Here is a 20,576-nt window from a genome sequence, read left to right as displayed (position 1 = left end):
GAGACGAAATGTCTTGTTGCTGCAGTTATATTCTTGATAGATTTGTGTACATATAATCAATGATTAGTTTGGTTCCTCCACAAAAAGTCCACCAGAGTGATTCAAAGTCATTAAGTGGCCGAACAAACACCTGCTGGACTCTGAACAAGCATCTAATCACTTTTTTCGAGTAAAGCAAACATTTTACAACCTCTGTGTTGAAAAAAACAGTTTACCACCAAATCATTTTCATTTCTTTTCAAAATGTTTCTATAATAATTCTTAATATTTATTTAATATTTCTTTATGTTATAAAAATGACTTTGAATCCTGATAAAAATGCAAAATCATGAGTTAAAAATGAAAACAAGAGAACTAAGAATGTATTGATATTTGTTGACAGAAAAACAGAAACTGTATATGTGCCAACCAAAGTGCCGTTTTAATTCAGATGAAAACAAAGTGATTTCTTTTACATTGTTCATTCAGGATCTTAAAAATGTGATAATAATAATGTAATAATACAAATAAGGTAATAATAAGAATGATGTAATAATAATTAATGTAAATCTAAATAATATTGTCCTTCAGAGAAATAGTTTGTAGTCCTGAAGATGGAGAAGTTTACTCCTGCAGAGCGACTGGGACTGTCTGTGGTTGTGATGGTTGAACCTCCAACCACTTTCCCAGCTTAGCCTCAGAGTGCTGCTGCTACTGTAGCAGCTGCTCTTCTCCTCTGTACTCGTCAGGACTTGCATTGTCACATCTGGGGATCCGAGGTCCTGCTGGAGAGGAGAGCTTAGTCTGGATGCTGACCTGCTGCCTGTAATTATTAGCCTTTTTCAAGCTCTTCTCCACAGGACGCCTGTCTTTTTCAGGGACAATCTTCATCCACAAATTCATAAAGTCCTTGTGAAGGGCCAGTTTCTTGATGATTGTTTGCCCATGGTACCTGTGGAAGATTACAGTTCTCATTCATTTTCATTAAATTTGTAAACTCACAGAAAATAAAACAAGACTCGCACATTAATGCACTTCCAAACCCTTTTAAAAGTACCCACCTGGCTTCAGGTGCAGCATCCCCTGCCATTCTAGAGGCAGCAATTAGAAAGCGTTCAGTGAAGCTTCCTGCTTTCAGGATGACGGCTGCTCCAAGTTTGTCAGCCAGCTGGTGCAGGCGTTGAGCCGTGCTATTCCTCACTGCAACACAGCGATGGCTGAGAAAGGACAATATTAGACACACAACTCAGTGAACATGATCTCTCTTTCATGTCTTCTGATAAAATCACTACAGCCTCTTCTCTCCTCTTACTTCAGTCCTGTGTTAAACAGAGCGCTCAGAATCCGTCCATGGCTGCAATTTTCCACCATGGCATCAAGCGCCAGATTGACCTCCTGATGAATAAAGTTGTTGTTGGTCTGTGCAAGCTTCAGCAATAGAGCTCGGCCTGTTGTTTCAACTTCTGGGTCCATTGTTTTCTGGAGCTGAATGTAGAGCTCATCGATGGTATGTATGGCCTCACAGGCTACTGCTGAGCGTTGGTTTTTCACCTAAAATGTGAGTGATGATCATCAGTAGAGGCTGTAGTATGCACTTGAAGGGAAAGTAACTGCATGAAACACATATAAGAAACATAAAGTGTGCAATACCTCCTCAATGAGGACCAGACACACTTCATGCAGTTTAGTCTTCAGGATGTCCGAGTGGTGCTTTGCCAGAGACTGAATAGTTTGCAGCCCCTGTCTTTTCTTTATCCTGTATTTACACGACACAACATTGAACATGACTTCAGGAACACCACAAATAACAGCCACATTATGCAGCACTGTTTCTGTGCAGTATTTAATGTCTCCTTGCTATGTTTCTTACCAGTCGTCTGAAGACAGCAGACTAAAGCTGTGGGACAGGCTCTCTACAGGTGCAGCTAGAGGTGGGAGTTTGACCCTGCCCTCTCTTGGATTATTCCGACTGCACTGACTGTCTGCTTTCTTGTCTGATAATCAACGAGGTTAGTAAAAAGAAACTGTAATTTCTTCTAATTCAAAGCATTGTACATGATGCAGTGATTAATTGTTCATAAAAATCTTTTAAAAAAATTCCTTAAATTAAAGTTTGAGTATTCAGCATCTTCTACAGTTACTGAGGAAAACCACTTACCGTCTATAGGGACGACTTTTGCACGGCGCAGCAACGTCCCAGGCCGAGGTCCTCGTTTATGTGCTTTGGGAACTGTTGGAGGTTTTGTACACAACGGCTTTACTGCAGCAAAGGTTTTGGTTGGTACTGTGTGTCCAGGTGAGGTTACAATCCCATCCTGGAAATGCTGCAGTTTTTCCAAAATGGGCCCAAGTTTGTTTTTTGCTGTCACAACTCTTATTCCACGAATGACCTTCGTGTCTGTTTAGACAAAAAATAACTAAATAACTACAAATTGACATCTTAGTAAAAACAAAACAACAACAATAAACATTTTTCTTCCTGATTCTTTTTCAAAAAAGCATATAAAATGAATGGATAGTAAGAATATGTGTAATTTAGCATTAAAATAGATAATCGACAGTGTCAAATTTTAAAATTTAAACTAACTGATTAACAGCAGGTGTAACCACTAAAGAAAAGCATAACCTTTGAACCGACCTGCTCCTGAATGTTTAGCAGAGAAAACAGGCAATTGTGAAGCTGCTCGAGGAGGTGGAGGAACTGGAGTGAGCGGTGTCATCTCAGCAGGACTATCAATGAGAGGAATGGCCCTCAGATCACTCGGTGTGTGTGTGTCTCCAGAGCTGAGGCTACACACACTTCTTTTAGGGTCCTCCTGACTCAAAAAAGGGTCCTCCAACCGGGGACTTAAGTTCCAGCATCTCTGGACTCCCTGTGGAGAGTCTGTGCATTGCTTAAATAAAGGTGGGAGTCGCACAGCACAAACTCTGGGTCTCTGTGCGATATGCGATGTGTTTGCCTGTTGAAAGAACACATTTGTCTTACTGCTTTGAGCTTTGTGAAAGTCCAGGATCCTGGACTCTGTGGTGAAGCGCTGACAGTTGCTCTTTCTACAGTGACTTACAGTTGACTGTGCAAAGCAGCAAAATATAACACATCTCTCAGAAACGTTGACATTTGAACAGCAGAGAAATCAAGAATGAGTATGTTTAGTTACTTACATCTCCACCTGTGCGGTTTCTCTGGATCAAATCTCGAAAGCGATTGACAAAGTTATTTGATGTCTTTTCAGGCATGACTGAGCTAAAAAGTGAACCAACTGTTTAGAAACAGAAAGTTTGTGAGTGCTTCTCAGTGTGTGAGTGGCAAGTTCTAACTCAGCTGCTCAGTAAATCACTGTTATGATGATGTCATATGGAACTCACAGAGCATTCTGTGCATTGTTTGAAAATATTCATATATATACACTATTTTGTGTTTTTACAAAAATATCAGACATGTCTAAATCAAAGGCAGCTTATGATCTCTAATTATGATCTTTAATCAACAAATTTAAATAGACGTCCTAATCACAGCTTCTAAAACTAGACAACACTATACTGATTCATATAAACTCATATAAAACAGCAAAAAGGAGATAAAAGCACTGTCATAAATAGAGAAATAAGTACAGTAAATAAATAAATACAGTTTTAAAAAAAGAATACAGAAAAAAACATGTGTGTCATTTGCTACAACAACAACAACAAAATAGCAGTTTGGACAAAGCTGTTTCTTCAAGCTTCGCCTGCATTTAGGGGCCGCAAACCTCTGTCCCAAAGGAAGAAGCTGAAATCCTCCAATAAGGAGTGGGAGTCATTTAAAGTAGAGTAACTCATCCTCTACAACTGCCTAGTATTCAAGGTTAAACCTCTCTAACATGGTACAGTACCTTCAGAAACCCCCCAAATTTCTTATATACTGAAAATCAAATCTCTTCTCTGGAGCCTTTTCTCGATTCAGTAGAAGTAGATCTGGTTCTCAGTCTTTAACCATCAGTGGGTTTCAGTCTGAAGATGTTGGAGATTGTTACTATTTGGGCTGTCGTTGTAGTCGAGTGTTTACACAGTGATTTATAGCAGTACAAGAACCTCCTTCAGTCTGGTTAAAGGCTGCAGGTGCAGCGTGCTGGACTGTGATGAAAATAACTGATCCACTAACACAAGAATCATCAACCACAAACGCACTGAATGAAAAAATAAAACTGAAGAAGTATACAACTACGTTTATAGTGATTCAACCTTTATATTTATCATTAAATATGAGTAAAAGTTCATGAGCACCTTTTTTAAGTGCAATGACAGAAAATGATATTTATGTATTTCCAAACTTTAATAAATTGCATTTTTTCTAAAATTTATACATTCTGCTAAATATAGAATAAAAGATAAAGCATTAGTGATTTTTCATAAACTGGGATTTTATTGGGTTCCACAGACTTTCTTTTTATAGCATGGTTTGAAAACACAATATGAATAAACAGATGACATCTGCATGCACATCAATAGAGAGTCAAATATTTGCAGGAAGATTAGAACAAACAAAACATGTAGCTTCATCAAACACATCATATGCAAACAGGAAGTGTTGCTGAAGCTCTACTCTGAGCAGTGGTCAGGGTCCAGGGTTTGAGTGACGGGGCTCTGTCCACTCAGACTGGCTTCACAGGTCACTGAGCCCGCCTTCCTCCACTGGTCTGTAGAGAGGCTCAGGGTGCTGCTCCAGCTGTAGCGACCGTCTGTCCCCAAGGCTTCCAGGCTGCTTGACACACCTGAGGATGTGCTGGTGCGCCCCACCTTCCAGCCCAGCTTCCAGTTTGAGGGGAAGCCCCCGGTGGCCAAACAGACCAGAGTGGCACTGCACTGCTTCTCTTCCTCTTTGAATGGAGGGAGGACAGTGAGGGTGGGCCTCAACACACCCACTAGAGGAGAGAGAGGGGAGAAGAGCAACATAAGAATGAAAGCAGGAAAGAAATACCTACATGGTGTTTAATCATTGATCACTGATGAATATTATTATTTCTGTAATGTTTTACAGTCAATAACTCATCTATCTGATAATTTTCAATGTTACACTCACAGAGTTGAAACACTCATGTACAGTTTAAACTTTGTCATCTGCTTCTTTTACTTCCTTTAAACTACGAGTACAATCAATCATCCATGAACTCAAAGCTGGTCTGTGTTTACTGACACGTTTTTATTTTTACTTTTTGGAAATCCATAAATTAATATTTGAAAAAAAGTTATATTCAAAATAAAAAGAATAAAGAAATAAATCCACAAACACTATATTTGACAATTGCAGCTTGAAAATAACCAAACCTGAAATATTTTAACTGGAAAACACTAAAATAAAACATTTCAGATGAATTTAAAAAGTGAAAAGGAAACAAAAGAAAAAAAAGGGAGATCAATTTTGTTTTATAAATAAATAAGATGATCAACAACAATCCCCAAACCTGATCAAATATCTTTTCAAAATTTTATAAAATGTTTTGTAATGACAGTAGTTGCGAAAACTAAATATTTAATTTTTTTTAAAAAACAAACACATGAAAACTGTTTAAAACAGCAAAGAGAAACGCTTCAAGAAATATGAATTCTGAAAGTTTGACAAAATAATAAAGACAGTTTTATGGGTATATTGGATTTGTTGATACAAAAATCAAAATTAAGTATACAAACCAGAGTACCATTTTAATCCAGGTGTTAAAAAAAAAGTAAATATGTTTCCAATATATTTTTCTCTATTCCATAAAATCATTAATGGTATTAGTTTAAAACTATTTTCTTTTGATTTTGTGCCCCCGTTTCCTTCAGTGTGTTGAGAGCAGAGAAATCATTTCCATAGAGAGGAGGCTTTGCATCATCAGCTGATCCTCCAGAGAACTGAGAAGGTTTATAGTCCTGTGAGTTCAACACTGCAGGACTCACATCTGTCAGTCAACACAGCAGAAAGCACAACCACCATGACTCTCATCACCATCCTCATCTGGACGCTGACCTGCTGCTGTTTTACAGGTTCATTCACTCAGCAACATTTCAAACATGATGTGCTGCTTTTTCTCTCATTGATTTCTGCTGATAAATGAATGATTTGTTTTTGTCTGCAGGATGCAGCGGTCAGGTGACTGTGACTCAACCTCCAGTAGTGACGTTTACTCCTGGATCCACTGTGACTCTGACCTGTAGGATCAACCCAGCTGTTTACAGATATTCTTTTGGTGATGATGCTATGTCCTGGTATCAACAAAAATCTGGACAGACTCCAAAGCCTCTAATAAAATATGCAAAAACGCTTGAGTCAGGAACACCATCTCGATTTAGTGGCAGTGGAAGCAGCTCTGACTTCTCTATGACCATCAGTGGAGTTCAGGCTGAAGATGCAGCAGTTTACTACTGTCAGAGTTACCACAGCAGTGAGGTGTTCACACAGTGATTTGTAGTCGTACAAAAACCTCCCTCAGTCAGACTGCAGAGACACTGAGCTGTTACAGCAGGAACTGACTGCAGCTGTTGGAAAAAAGACTCTGACACAGACCACTGAACACAGAGTTGACAGTAACCTCACCAAGCACTAAATACAGATTTACATCTGTATATAAGAGGTATTTTGGGGAACATTTTTATGTATTATTTTAGTTTTAGTCTTTCAGCATCCTATTTAAACAACACATGTGACAAAGAAAAAAAAAGGTTTTCAGATCATCAGGAGTCTTCACAGGACACTTTAGCTTGTTTCTGCTTTTCTTTCCCACAAGAAAACAGAAAAAAAAAGCTGCTTGCTGTCATGGAAAAAAATGGGGGTTTTTTCTAGATAAAGCTGAATGAGAAAAGGATCAGCTTACGCGTTATCTGTACCTGTTCTGTTTCACAACAACAGATGTGTGTTTGCGTATATTTCAAATCAGTTCCATGTCTCTCTCTTATGTCTCTGGTGTAATGCAGGACCGAACCTAGCACCAGTCCAACAGAATTCATCAGTGTGAACTGAAACACAGCACTGCAAACTATCCAAAATCTCATTGAAAAACTGCCTGAAAAATAATAATAATATAATTATAATTAGAACCCTGCATATAAGCTTTGCATTTCTAGTTAATCAAATGACGCTTGATAAGCAGCCTTTGCCTTAGAAAAGAAATTGTCATCTCATCTTCAAACTAATTGTTATATATATCGATCTGGCTGAAACTCTGAATTTGAAATGAGCTGCAATTTCAAGAAAATGTACTCTGATTACACTCAATTTACTTCTAAAGTGAGAACCTAGATTTAATTACTCATTAATTAAGCTGCTGGTTGTGACTGAAACTTTCTTAAAAATGTTATAATGCAACATAAAACATTCAGAGCAATTGGATATTTCTAATTGTCTGGATCTCTTGGCAGTTTTAATTTAAACTGAAGAGTTCACTAAGACTAAGATTTGGAAATACATGAATTGATTTTTCGTGTGTTAGGCACACAGGTTAATGTGTTGTACCATATGCTCCAATCATCGAGCCACTATATTTCAAAATAAGACAAAAATACTTAATAATATGGATCACTGCAAGCTTTATTGGCAAAAATATTAATTGGCAGTTATTAGGCACACTCACATCCAGCTTCTACATATGTCACTATCTAAGTTGTCGTTATCAAATAATTTCATTTACAAACTTTCAAACTCATATTGATCAGAGCAGCAGGGATGTATCTCCTGCTCCCCCACGCTAAGCTCCTGTCCTGGACTTCAGCAGCCCCTCTAGCCCTCACACCGGTTCTTGCGGAAGGACTTGGCCTGCCGGTGGTCATGATGGTTCATGATGGTTGGATTTCAATCTCTAGATGTGCAAAGCTGGTAGAGACATACCCTAAAAGACTGGCAGCTGTAATTGCAGCAAAAGGTGGTTCTACAAAGTATTGACTCAGGGGGCTGAATAATTACACACACCCCACTTTGCAGTTATTTATTTGTAAAAAATGTTTGGAATCATGTATGATTTTCGTTCCACTTCTCACGTGTACACCACTTTGTATTGGTCTTTCACGTGGAATTCCAATAAAATTGATTCATGTTTGTGGCTGTAATGTGACAAAATGTGGAAAAGTTCAAGGGGGCCGAATACTTTTGCAAGCCACTGTATCTGAGGCTGAGACCACAGGTGTCAGGGTCCTGGGTCTCCTGACCCAGCGTGTTTAGTTCTTCGTGGTTTTCGTATTATCGTACTTGTGAGTTATTCTATGGTTTCTAGTTTTGATCCCTTGCCCTTCATGTTTCTGTGTCCCTCCGGTTTTGTGTAAGTCTGTGTCTTTGCATGTTTGAGTTTCTTGTTTTCTGTCACTCTGTATTGTGAATTATGTTCTCATAGTTGGTCTTTTGTTACTCCCTCGAGTTTAGTTTCTTGTGTTCCAAGCTTAGTATTTCCCTCCGTGTAATAAGGCATAAGACCTCTGCCTTATGGTTTATGTCTCTGTGTTTCTTAGTTGCTGTCTCCACTGTGCCAAGTTCGTGTCTCTGTGTCATACTTCCTGTTTTACTTTGAAGGTCCGTGTCTTATGTGAATGTGTCCTGCTTTGCTTCCTTGTCTCGTCAGTCCTGATTTCTCCCAGCTGTGCTCTCCTTCTGTGTCTCATTCCCCTCGTTACTTCCCAGTGTACTTAAACCCTGTGTCCCTCTTGCTGTCTGGATCTCCCTGTGGCTCCCTGTGAGTTTTAGTTTGTTGTTTCCCAGTTTAGCTTGGTTTACTTTGTGCGCTAGTTTTTCTGTGACCAGCAAATAAAGCTGTGATTTTGAGTTCATCCCCTGAGTCTGTGAGTCCTGCACTTTGAGTCCTCATCTCCTGCCTGCCACACAGCATTTCATGACAACAGGACTGTAAAACATGACTTTTGGGCTTCATTTCTGCACTGAACGGTCATTTTAAGATTAGCTAGTAAATAACAATTAGCTAATGTTTTTCATGAGACTAAAGTCATATCACTTTGGTAATGTAAATATAACATGGCCAATATTATAGTTATTATATTAATCATTATTAGCTATTACAGTAGAGAACATGAACTCTGTGTCAAATACTGAGCTTCAGTACAGATTCAAGTTGCAGTTATTTATATGTCTTATCACCTTTTCTTTCCAAGCTCCTTAGTCTATCACCTTAAATCTTCACTCAAAGACAAGTATCTTTGACAGTGCACATATAGGTGTATCATACATAAGAGACAAATGTTGTTCCTTCAGTATGTTGGCATTACTAAATTTGGCTCATTGCTTACATATATTTATAAAAAGAAAATGTACAAGCTGTGATAACTGTTTCTGATAAAATGAAGAGTAGACTGATATATGAAATATTCCTTTATTGGGTGATAAAATCAGACCATGTCATAACTGCTTTAAGTCACACAGAATAGATATCAGAGCCTTAAACAGGCTGACTTGTGCTAAATGGGTCAAACTGGGCAGAAAGTATACAAAAACATAAAATCCTTATAGAATATGATGTAACACTATAGATCAACTTACCTCAGAATATATAAAGCATATAAACAATTACAGCAATATGATGCAACAAACACAGCAGTACTACTAATCCAAAATACTCAAAGCTTCATAGGACTGAAACAAACATTTATTTTTAGCTCCATTCTGCTGCTGATACATACTTTAGGTTTCTGAATATTAAACTTGTTTCTGCCTTTCATAGTGTGTAACTTGAAGGCCCTGAGTACTTTCTCCCACACTGAAAACACTGGAATGATAACATTATTTGAACATTACCTAATAAGACTGATTCAGGACAGACAATTAGTTAATTTAAACTTTTCTAGCAGTCCTTCACAAACAGGGAACAGTCTGTCTATTCTCTCCATCTGTCAGCTGCTGCTGGCTCTTCCTCCTCCTCTTCCTCACACACTGCTGAGTTTGTCCTGGTGGATCATCAGGGGTGCAAAGCCTCACAGATGATGTGCAGCAGTGGGTCCCTCAGTCTGTCCTCACTCTGGACACTTGCAGTTGTCACACATGGAAATCAAATGTGTGATAAGCTGCAGGATTTAAACACAAGTGTAACTTATAAATACATGTTCATACTTTTATTCCACAATCAGAGAGAAAGAAACAGAGAGAGAGTGCAGGACAGACAGACAGGTGACAGTCTCAGGTGTATACACTGCTACAAAACAGCACAAGAGAAGGAGGATTTAGTGTTTGTGTTATTACGAGTGCTAAACATGAAGAGTTCCAGATGGTACAGTGGACACATGTGTGACTCCTGTGATTAAAGCATCTTTCTTTCAGCTTAACGAGGGAACCGTCAGCTCGTTCAAAGAAACGTTGAAGTCCATTTGGCTCGACACCACCGAACAGAGGCAGCAATATAACACAGCTAACATTAACAGTGCAGTGAATCCTGCTTGTGCCGTGATATTCAGGACTACAAACCGAGCAGCATCACTGACCTTCAGCTTGTTGTGTTTGTAGATATATGACTGACTTTAATTATCCATAAAATCATCACATTCTGTGTAAGATTAAAGTCAACTATTGAATGGCGTATATTTTGAAGTAAAGGCTTTAAAACCAAGTTAGTACAAACATCGTTAATGTCACATAACTTTCCCGACATGTGGCCAACAGTAATGTTTTAATGTTGTTCATTATTAAACATTTGCACATAAATAAGAGACATAATACTCAGTACTTACTTTTGAAAGTTTACTCTTTGGCCGCTTCGCTTCCACGGTTTTTTTCAAGAGCACCTGGCTGCAGCCACTGGGGAGCGCCATATTGCGACCTCCACAGTAACCGGAAACACATGACCTCCACAGTAACCGGAAGCACGTGACCTCCACAGTACCTGGAAACACGTGACCTCCACAGTAAACGGAAACACGTAACTTCAGTTAAATCGACTTTGACAGCGAAAACTAAATTGTATTTTTGTTACTATTGATGCTGCTGACAAATAAATTTGATTCTAAGTGTTTTTAACCCAGATTGTTAAAAAAAACACTTAGAATTTATTTATCAGCACCTTTCGCGGACTCGCTGTTTCGCTGATTTTTTTTTTTCTTAACAGCACATTGTTTTGTGCGTTCTGATTGCTGTAGACCATTGTCAATCAATCTAGTGCCGTGTCTTCTGCACAGCAGCGGTCCCCAACACCCGGGCCCGTTTGGTATCGGGCCGCGAGAGTTGAGGTTCGGGTGTGAAGTGTATGATTTTCAGGGTTTTTAATCGTTAAGTTGGGTTCCCTGGGTCTTTTCCCGTGTTGTAGTCGTGTGTCTTATTTTGAAAGAACTATTTACGCGTTACCATAGCGACCAGAGAGCATTAAGAAGCAGAGAGGAGGATGTTATTCTCAATGTTGTTGGTGCATTTCAGGAGGACCCTGCTAATAAAGTTACACAATCACACAGTGAATTCGCGTTTATTATTACATTTACAAAATACCACCGTTTTTGTCTTTGTATCATTTTATTTTGTTGTATTTATCCGCGACACCTTAAAGGCTGGTCTGTGAAAATATTTTCTGACATTAAACTGGTCCGGGGTGCAAAAAAGGTTGGGGACCGCTGCTGTACAGTACATAATGAGTTTAGTTTGTCGAATTTATATAAATCTTCGATCGCTAGCAATGTAACTCTGAAGTGCTTTACTGTATGTTTGTAAGTTTTCTCCCGGACAAACACAACAATGCCGACGAAACAAACGTTTTGCGCGGTTTGATTTTATAATGGACTTGTGTTTCTACGAAGGTTTGAACTTTAAGAGTGTTTAAACAAAAGAAAAAAGTGTGAAAATGTTCGTGCCTGTCTGAGGAAAGTGTATAAAGCATGTAGTGAGGGGTTTTACAGTCTTAAAACAGCTACAATAATTGTAAAAAATAAAGTTGGCTCCTTCGCGGATTTCACCTACCGCGGGTTATTTTTTAGAATGTAACTCCTGCGATAAACAAGGGACCACAATATTATTAATAGTAGAGTCTGGGACATCTAATTGATTAACATCCACATTGATTATCATGTGTTACCGGCACCAGACCTAGGGGAATCTGGACCGGCAGCAAGCGGCACACAGGCTAGAGAGCACTGCGTAGCCAAGTATGAGCAAACTGTGGATTAATAGAGAGGACACCGAAGTTAGCGTCTTGCTCAGGCCGGAGCTCATTTATTTCTGCACATATACACAATACAAGTCACACTAGACCATGCATTCTTCCCATAAAATAACATAATTGATAAACAAAAATAAAGTTACAAAAAGCATTCTCTCAAAAGCAACATAAATACAAACTAATTCAAAATGACTTTACATACTTACAACTTAAACAAAACACTCGCGGTCAAAGCATAACATACCAAAATAACCCATCTCACATTCACACAACCTTTCCCCACATTCGCGCCATATACGCTATTACTTTTTAACATGGAGTCCCCAGAACGCAACACAACATGGCAGCAGACGACTGCAAACGTTGTTTCACCAACGAAAAGCTTTCCCCTTAATACATGTACTCAGTACTGCTTGGCTAACACTAAAACAAACAGTACAACACATTTTCTGAAGTCGCAGGTTGCCACTGTCATGGCATATACTTATAGTGCTACGTAGCATTATGCCGATGATACACTAATACTCATTACAACAAAATACCACAAAACAACATCATTACACTCATCTCAAAATATAGCCGAACAGTTGTTACTCAATTTACATGACATTAGGAACCAGTTTGGTAACATAAAAGTTTGTTTGTCAGTACCTGTGGATTAATAGAGAGGACACCGAAGTTAGCGTCTTGCTCAGGCCGGAGCTCATTTATTTCTGAGCTGCGCATGCGCAGAGCCTATAGCTAGAGTCTCTCTGGTAGTTCCACAGCAGTGCAAGAGCACCATCTACTGGCATAATGAGATATAACCATGGTCTGGCAACACATAAAAATGTCAAAATAAGTCACAATAATAAACAAAAAATAAGGGGGTAATTGGTTTTCTTACAAAAATAAACATGTAGCTTTTTCAACCTGCTACACTCTCCCCTGCTTCAAGAGATGGCTCCGGACATCTGGAACCAAACTAACACACTTCATGGCGTGTGCCCAAAGTCTTTAAAGTCTAATAGTGAAAACTGTTACAGTTCCAGTAGTAATGTAAAAAGGTCTTTTGATCACCAGTCTAACATGTCCATACTGGTGTGGGGTAATAACAGTCAGGAACAGCTGGGTAAAGTGGCATGTGGCAGGGAACACATGCAAGCATCATGTTTGCTCCAGGTCTCCAGAGCTGATATGAAGGCTGTCCCATTTGGCTATATGTAAAAACCTCTCTCGGTTTCACAGCTCTGGTCGACCTCCGTATTGGTGGCACATCCCATTCTGGTGTCTCTGGGGCAGGGTCCCTGTCATCCACACGGCTCTCCGACCCTGTGTCCTCCGTAACATCCTCGGCTGCAGGTTCCCCCTGAGTTTCCCCCGTTGGTAATGAAACAACAGGCATTGGGAAATCTGCTGGTTCTGGAGATACAGATGGTGGGACTGCACTTCCCTGCTGTACTTCCACTGATTCCATTTCGTGTCTCATTGGCTGAAACTCAGGAGCTACAGCTCTCAGTTCACTGTGTGGTCTCAGCTGAGGCCTTTTGGGGTTAACTCTCCTCCACTGATACACAGGTATAGGTCTCAGGCTGTATGTGTACCCTTCCTCTTCATCCGAATGATCAGACTCATGTTCCACTGTTTCATCGGGGTTTGTCTCTCCCAGTCTTTGTGGTTGTCTTTTCTGACGTCCCTGCCGATCTTGCTCTACCGGCAAATCAGTCACAAGCAGCAAAAGGTTTCTATGCAGGACACGGGGGGTTTTGTCTCCTGTTTCTGATTGTACCCTATATACAGGTCCATCTCCAATCTTCTCAACAACTCTGTGAATTTTCTTTTCCCAGTAGGCACGGAGTTTGCCTGGACCACCTCGCTCGGAGAGGTTTCTGACAAGCACTCGATCTCCTGGTTGCAGTGCGATGCCTTTGATGTGCTGATCATAACGCTTCTTCCCTTTTGCAGAGGACTTTGCACTGTTTTCTGAAGCGATTTTATAGGCTTCCTGCATGCGTGCAGCCCACTTTTGTGCATACTCCTGTCTGGACTGTGACTCTTTTTCAGGTTTTAAATCAAAAAGCAGATCAACAGGCAAGCGTGGGGCTCTTCCATAAAGGAGGAAGAAAGGTGAATAGCCCGTTGCCTCATGTCTTGTGCAGTTATATGCATGGACTATATGGGGCAAATGGTCCTTCCATTCTGCCTTTTTCTCCTCATGAAGAGTCCGTAGCATTTGCAGAAGTGTTCTATTTAGACGCTCAACAGGATTTCCCTGTGGGTGGTAGGGGGTTGTTCGAGAGTGGCCTATTCCTGCCAGCTGTTTGAGTCTTTGGAAGAGGTTGTTCTCAAACTCCCGACCTTGGTCATGATGCAGCTTTTCAGGGTACCCGAAGCGTGGGATAAAGTCAAGAAAGATTTTCTCAGCTGCTGTTTTGCCAGATTTATTCTTAGTTGGGTAAGCTTGGGCAAAACGGGTAAAGTGATCTACCAAAACCAAAATGTACTCGTAGCCACCTTTACTTGGTTCTAGATGTAAATAGTCAACCGAGATGAGTTCAAAGGGGGCACTGGTTGTTATCGAGCCCATTGGCGCTCTCTCTGGGACACTTGGCTGTTTCTGTTTGATACAAGGGCACTGGCGAATGACATAGTCCTCAATTTCACGCTGCATAAAAGGCCAGTAAAACCTCTCCCTTGCTAACTGAATGACTTTGTCAGCACCAACATGTCCCATATCATCATGCAGGTGTTTCAGTACAGTTTGCTTCAGCTTACTGGGTAGAATCAGCTGTTTTCTTTGTCCAGTCTGTCTGTACAGTATTCCTTTCTCGAGTACGAGTCTGTTCCATTCATGTACTAGCCTACGTGTCTCTTGTCCTAACTGTCGCTTATCTTTACTATTAGGACTCCATCTACTCTTTTTCAAGTTTATCACCTCACAGATAGGGGGTCCTCCCTCTGCGCAGCCCTGATGTTTTCTGGGGTGATGACAGGGGCACCTTCAGGGGTGTGTCATCAACACAGTGCAGTGCAGCCACCCATGGTACATCACCGTCTCTCATGGCTTTGTCTCCTTGCCAGATTGCAGAAACCACTTCTGGGGACAGTGTCTCAGTATACTCCATGAGGTGTTCCTGGAGTGGCAATGGATAGCGGGAGAGCGTGTCAGCGTCTGTGTTGGACTTGCCTGGTCTATACTTTACAGTGAAATGGAAGTCAGCTAATTCGCCCACCCACCGATGTCCCACAGCATTTAACTTTGCTGTGCTCAAGATGTATGTGAGGGGATTATTATCTGTGTACACTGTGAAAGTGGGTGCATAGTAGAGGTAATCCCTAAATTTATCACAAATTGCCCACTTCAGGGCAAGGAATTCAAGCTTGCCGGAGTGGAGATGGTAATTTTCTCAGCAGGCGTGAGTGTTCTGGAACCGTAAGCAATGACACAGAGCTTTTCCCCTGTTGCTGATACAGCACGGCTCCCAGGCCTTCATTTGATGCATCTGTGTGTAGCACAAAGGGCAAATTGAAGTCTGGGTAAGCCAGGACAGGTGGACTGGTTAACATATCCACCAGACGTGACACCACAGTACGATGTTCTGCTGTCCATCGCACTGGTGTTTTGGATGGAAGCTGACCACCAATTGTGCGCTTTAACTTGATTTTGGCTCTAGATGAGCTGCATTGCAGGCTAGGATCACTGGGACTCTCAATAAGCTTAAACAGTGGTCTTGCTATTCTAGAAAAGTCCTGAATGAACGTCCTGTAATAACCTAGAAACCCTAGGAGGGCTCTGACCTCTCCCACGTTCTTTGGCTCTCTGTCTCTCAAATGTTCCACTGCTTCGAGATCTTTTGGGTCTATCTGGACACCTTCACTGGTCACCAAGCGCCCAACATACCTGACCTGACGCTTAAACAGTTCACATTTTTGGGACGTAGCTTCACGCCATGCTCTCGCAGGCGGCAAAGCACACGCCTCAGATCATCAACATGGTCATGAAAAGTCTTGGAAAAGCAAAGCACATCATCTAAATATGGTGAGCAGCACTCATCCCTCAGACCATCAAGGACCCCTCCATGCATCTCTGAAATGCTGCTGGGGCGTTGGTAAGGCCAAATGGGAGGCGGATCCACTCGTACAACCCCAAGGCGTGCTGAATGCAGTCAGGTGTCTTGAGCTTTCATCAACAAAGCCCTGGTGGTACGCACTACCCTGGTCGAGTATTGAAAACCATGAATAGCCCCCCAAATTATCCAGCAGGTCTTGGATGCGTGGTAGTGGGTGGCGGTCAGCAATGGTTTTACGGTTAAGGCTCCGAAAGTCAATACACAAGCGTAAGCTTTTGTCTTTCTTTCGGACACACACCACCGGAGATGAGTAGGGTGATGTGGACTTTTTGATCCAGCCGTTGTCCAGCAAATTCTGAACATATTCTTTTACCTCTTTATACAAAGGTTTGGGGACCGAATTGTAGGATGTCTGGACAGGTGTATCATCTTTCAGATTAATTTTCAACTGCAAGCTTGGGATGCAGCCAATGTCAGAGTCACTTTGGGCAAAAACATCCGACTGTTCATACAACATATCTCTAACTACCTTTTGTTCATCCTCTGTCAGGTAGGACAAATCAACAGGTGGATGCCACCTCTGACCTTCATTGACGTCTGTCTGGTGCTTTTCTTTACCTAGCTGAACTGAACACACATTTACATTTGTATGGGCTGATGACCCTGAGTCAGCAGAGGGACACTTGACAGGTTTTACTTCAGTCACCTCTTCCAATGTACCTAAGACGGTTCTTTTGGAGAGAAAAATGTCATGTTTGGTAGGATTCTGAATGGGAATCTTAACAATTTTTGTCAACCCACTGGGGACATCTACCAAAGCGGGGAACAACTCCAAACCCTCAGGGCAGTTGTTCTCTAGATTTGGTTGGAAGAGTCGTGGGCCACCTCTTGGCCATTCTCTGACTCTACACTTTACTTCACAAATCTGTCCTGCAGGAATCATTACACCTTTTTTTCCTGTTCTCACACTACACTCATGATCTATTTCATCAGGGGTGGGCATCTGAAGTGCTGACACTAGAGCATCTACTGCACTGCTGCTGACACTTAAAGCTTCTTTGAGGAGCGCAGAAAGGTCAGCCCCACCTCTCTGTTCTTTGTTGGTTTTTAGGATTTCAGCTATTACATTGCTGCCTAAAATAGGACAGTTAAGGTTGTGCTGACTGATAAGCACTGGCACTTGTATGGCGACATGCCCATAGTTCACACTCTGAATTTGAAGTTCCGTGTCTACCCAACCATCAAATGGAACGTCTGTACCATTAGCTGCCGCTATTTCCAGAGGCTGGTCTGAAAGAAGGGACTCGAGTGACTTGATCTTAATGTGGGGGATGTTTTTCTCTATAAAAGCTCTTGATACCATAGTCACTTGGGCCCCTGAATCAAGCAGCATCTTAAGTGGTACTCCACTGATGGCACATGAGACCATACATCTGTTCCCAATAAGCTGTGCAGTGGGTTTCATTGGTGGTGCATGACTGGGTGCATTTGGTCTCACCACGCTTGAGGTCTTAGCCAAACTGGCGTGTGCTGGGACTCCTCGGCTTGTTCGGTCACTGGCAGCCCCTCTCCAGTGACCTCACCCCGTTTCCCGACACATTCCGCCGTAGGCAGCCAATAGCCCGATGTCCTGCCTGGCCACACGCAAAGCAGTGGGGGCAGCTCACTTTGCCTTGCTGTACACAATCACCACATCTGCCCCGGTTCTCAGCTGGAGGTGTTGGAGGGTGGTTCAGGGGCGAGCAGGAGTCTCCAGATGTCACACTATCAGTCTGGCTCACCACTTTAGTTAGCTGTCTGGTCAGTGAAGACACTTGGGCAGTCAGTTCTCTAATAGCTGCACGGTTAGCCTGTAGCTCAGTGTCAACCTTTGCTTGCTCAGTCAAGTCAGTGTTAGCAAGCTGAGCGGCACTTACAGTCACAGGTCTAGTTTTAGATGCTGTACCCAGTCGCCTCAGTCTCTCAGCTTCCTCACTGGTGGACTTTGTAATCTGTTCAAGCAAAAAGTCGTCACTAACCTGCAAGTCATTAAGAAAAGGTTTGAGGTCTTGTCTTACATAGTTGTTTTTTTCATTGAACCCTTGATAAAGTGTGTGAAGGAAGGTGCCCTGCACAAGCTTTTTGTCATAGTTAAAGTCTGCACCAGGCTGTCGTGACTCAAATAGTACACGCTGTTTTAACCCTATAATTCTGTACAGAAACTGCTGTGCACTCTCTTTGTCTTGCTGCTTAGCATTACTTAGCTCTTGAAAGAGTTCAGCACTATTCTTGTCTCGAATATGAGAGCGGAGAAGCTTCTTCAAACCATCAACTGTCAAATCATCTTTGTTGGTTAACATTTCTTTGAGAGTACCAGGCTTCATTATCTTTAGCACGGTTCTGATTATTTCACACTCAGTAAACCCTTCTTGTAACCCCTCATCAATTTGTTTGCACAGACTACTGTAGGATATATCAGAGCCAAGATCTGAAATTTGTCCACCATGCAACTTAAATTCTCTGCGTGGAAACAAAGCTGCCACATCACTGAGACTCAAAACTTGGTCATATCCTCTGGACGGACGACTCACCCTGCCAGGGGAAACCCCAGCAACACTAGGCGCCGGTGATGCTGAAGCTGGGATGTTGAAGTTCTTGGTGGGCGTATTAGGGTCTGTTAGCATAGATGAGGGAAAGGTGGAGATGTCTCTGTCCCGCGGTAGAATGGGCTGTGTGTGAGAGTCTGTGTTAGGGTGTAATGGTGGAGTGGGGATGTGGTCAGCTGGCATAGCCAGATGTCTGTCAGGATGTGTTGGGTCAGTGTGGGGTGAAGTAGGGCATTCCTGCTGCTGGTTAGGAATGTCTTCCGTCTCAAGCGGCACGGCCAGATGATCGCCAGCCCCTCCGACGTCCGTTGACAGCAGGTCACTCACGATGTCGTCGAGGAGCAGGAGCTGGGCCATACCTTCATCCTCCAACGCTCTCAACTTTTCACCTCTGATGTACTCGACGATCAGGTCATACAGTTCTGCTTCACTTAAACCATCAAGATTGCGAGTCATGCTGCCATCCTCCACTGAAGTAACAACAGTGCGCAGCTGGCTCACACTCAAATCACAAAGTCTTTTCTGGATCTTTACCATTAACAACCGCCGTGGGGTAACAGTGGCCATCTTGACGTTTTGACTGTGACCTGGGCTCCCTGGATGACGCACTCAATGCAGCCTTCCCTGAGACTTTGGACACCAGTTCTGGTCGTTTGACACACACGTCACCACTAGACGATCCCGGACGAGCCCCCAGTTGTTACCGGCACCAGACCTAGGGGAATCTGGACCGGCAGCAAGCGGCACACAGGCTAGAGAGCACTGCGTAGCCAAGTATGAGCAAACTGTGGATTAATAGAGAGGACACCGAAGTTAGCGTCTTGCTCAGGCCGGAGCTCATTTATTTCTGCACATATACACAATACAAGTCACACTAGACCATGCATTCTTCCCATAAAATAACATAATTGATAAACAAAAATAAAGTTACAAAAAGCATTCTCTCAAAAGCAACATAAATACAAACTAATTCAAAATGACTTTACATACTTACAACTTAAACAAAACACTCGCGGTCAAAGCATAACATACCAAAATAACCCATCTCACATTCACACAACCTTTCCCCACATTCGCGCCATATACGCTATTACTTTTTAACATGGAGTCCCCAGAACGCAACACAACATGGCAGCAGACGACTGCAAACGTTGTTTCACCAACGAAAAGCTTTCCCCTTAATACATGTACTCAGTACTGCTTGGCTAACACTAAAACAAACAGTACAACACATTTTCTGAAGTCGCAGGTTGCCACTGTCATGGCATATACTTATAGTGCTACGTAGCATTATGCCGATGATACACTAATACTCATTACAACAAAATACCACAAAACAACATCATTACACTCATCTCAAAATATAGCCGAACAGTTGTTACTCAATTTACATGACATTAGGAACCAGTTTGGTAACATAAAAGTTTGTTTGTCAGTACCTGTGGATTAATAGAGAGGACACCGAAGTTAGCGTCTTGCTCAGGCCGGAGCTCATTTATTTCTGAGCTGCGCATGCGCAGAGCCTATAGCTAGAGTCTCTCTGGTAGTTCCACAGCAGTGCAAGAGCACCATCTACTGGCATAATGAGATATAACCATGGTCTGGCAACACATAAAAATGTCAAAATAAGTCACAATAATAAACAAAAAATAAGGGGGTAATTGGTTTTCTTACAAAAATAAACATGTAGCTTTTTCAACCTGCTACACATGCACTATTATTTTTGTTCAAGGAGAGTAAAAACTATAAAACTCTCTCTCAGCTTGTCCGTTGCCAAAAATGGCCACTTTTGTGTATGTTCACAAAATGCTGTAAAATGTATATTTATTAAAACATTTATCTACCTTTACCGACTTTAAACCGACACTTTAAATTAG

The 20,576-nt window shown here is 41.7% G+C and overlaps 2 protein-coding genes and 2 gene segments (V, D, J or C); 1 reads left to right on the top strand and 3 right to left on the bottom strand.

Moving 5' to 3' along the window:
* Positions 1-385: 385 nt before the first annotated feature.
* LOC102075998 (TOG array regulator of axonemal microtubules protein 2) lies at positions 386-3,481 on the bottom strand. Its single transcript, XM_019348644.2, has 8 exons — positions 3,142-3,481; positions 2,618-2,939; positions 2,138-2,377; positions 1,850-1,973; positions 1,630-1,735; positions 1,292-1,530; positions 1,041-1,196; positions 386-931 (listed from the first exon to the last, which is right to left on the bottom strand). The coding sequence occupies exons 1-8, from the start codon at positions 3,214-3,216 to the stop codon at positions 691-693; spliced, it is 1,503 nt and encodes a 500-aa protein (XP_019204189.1). The 5' UTR covers positions 3,217-3,481; the 3' UTR covers positions 386-690.
* An 877-nt stretch (positions 3,482-4,358) lies between these two features.
* LOC112843187 (Ig lambda-3 chain C region-like) lies at positions 4,359-5,781 on the bottom strand. The segment is given in 2 exon segments: positions 4,359-4,880; positions 5,647-5,781. Coding segments are annotated over 2 exon segments (402 nt in total).
* A 65-nt stretch (positions 5,782-5,846) lies between these two features.
* Positions 5,847-6,415, top strand: LOC109195898 (immunoglobulin kappa variable 4-1-like). The segment is given in 2 exon segments: positions 5,847-5,982; positions 6,075-6,415. Coding segments are annotated over 2 exon segments (378 nt in total).
* An 11,244-nt stretch (positions 6,416-17,659) lies between these two features.
* Positions 17,660-19,220, bottom strand: LOC109195871 (uncharacterized). Of its 3 annotated transcripts, XM_025901230.1 has the most exons (3): positions 18,685-19,220; positions 18,031-18,105; positions 17,660-17,911 (listed from the first exon to the last, which is right to left on the bottom strand). In XM_025901230.1, the coding sequence occupies exons 1-3, from the start codon at positions 19,153-19,155 to the stop codon at positions 17,900-17,902; spliced, it is 558 nt and encodes a 185-aa protein (XP_025757015.1). In that variant the 5' UTR covers positions 19,156-19,220; the 3' UTR covers positions 17,660-17,899. The 3 variants fall into 3 exon arrangements, with proteins under 3 accessions (XP_025757015.1, XP_025757014.1, XP_019204187.2); XM_025901229.1 differs by having other exon boundaries at positions 18,031-19,220; XM_019348642.2 differs by having other exon boundaries at positions 17,660-18,105.
* Positions 19,221-20,576: the final 1,356 nt, after the last annotated feature.

This window comes from Oreochromis niloticus, linkage group LG19 (genome assembly GCF_001858045.2).
Source record: "Oreochromis niloticus isolate F11D_XX linkage group LG19, O_niloticus_UMD_NMBU, whole genome shotgun sequence".
Lineage (NCBI taxonomy): Eukaryota > Metazoa > Chordata > Actinopteri > Cichliformes > Cichlidae > Oreochromis > Oreochromis niloticus.
Note: the sequence above shows the minus strand (reverse complement) of the source record. Positions and strands in the feature narration are given on the sequence as shown.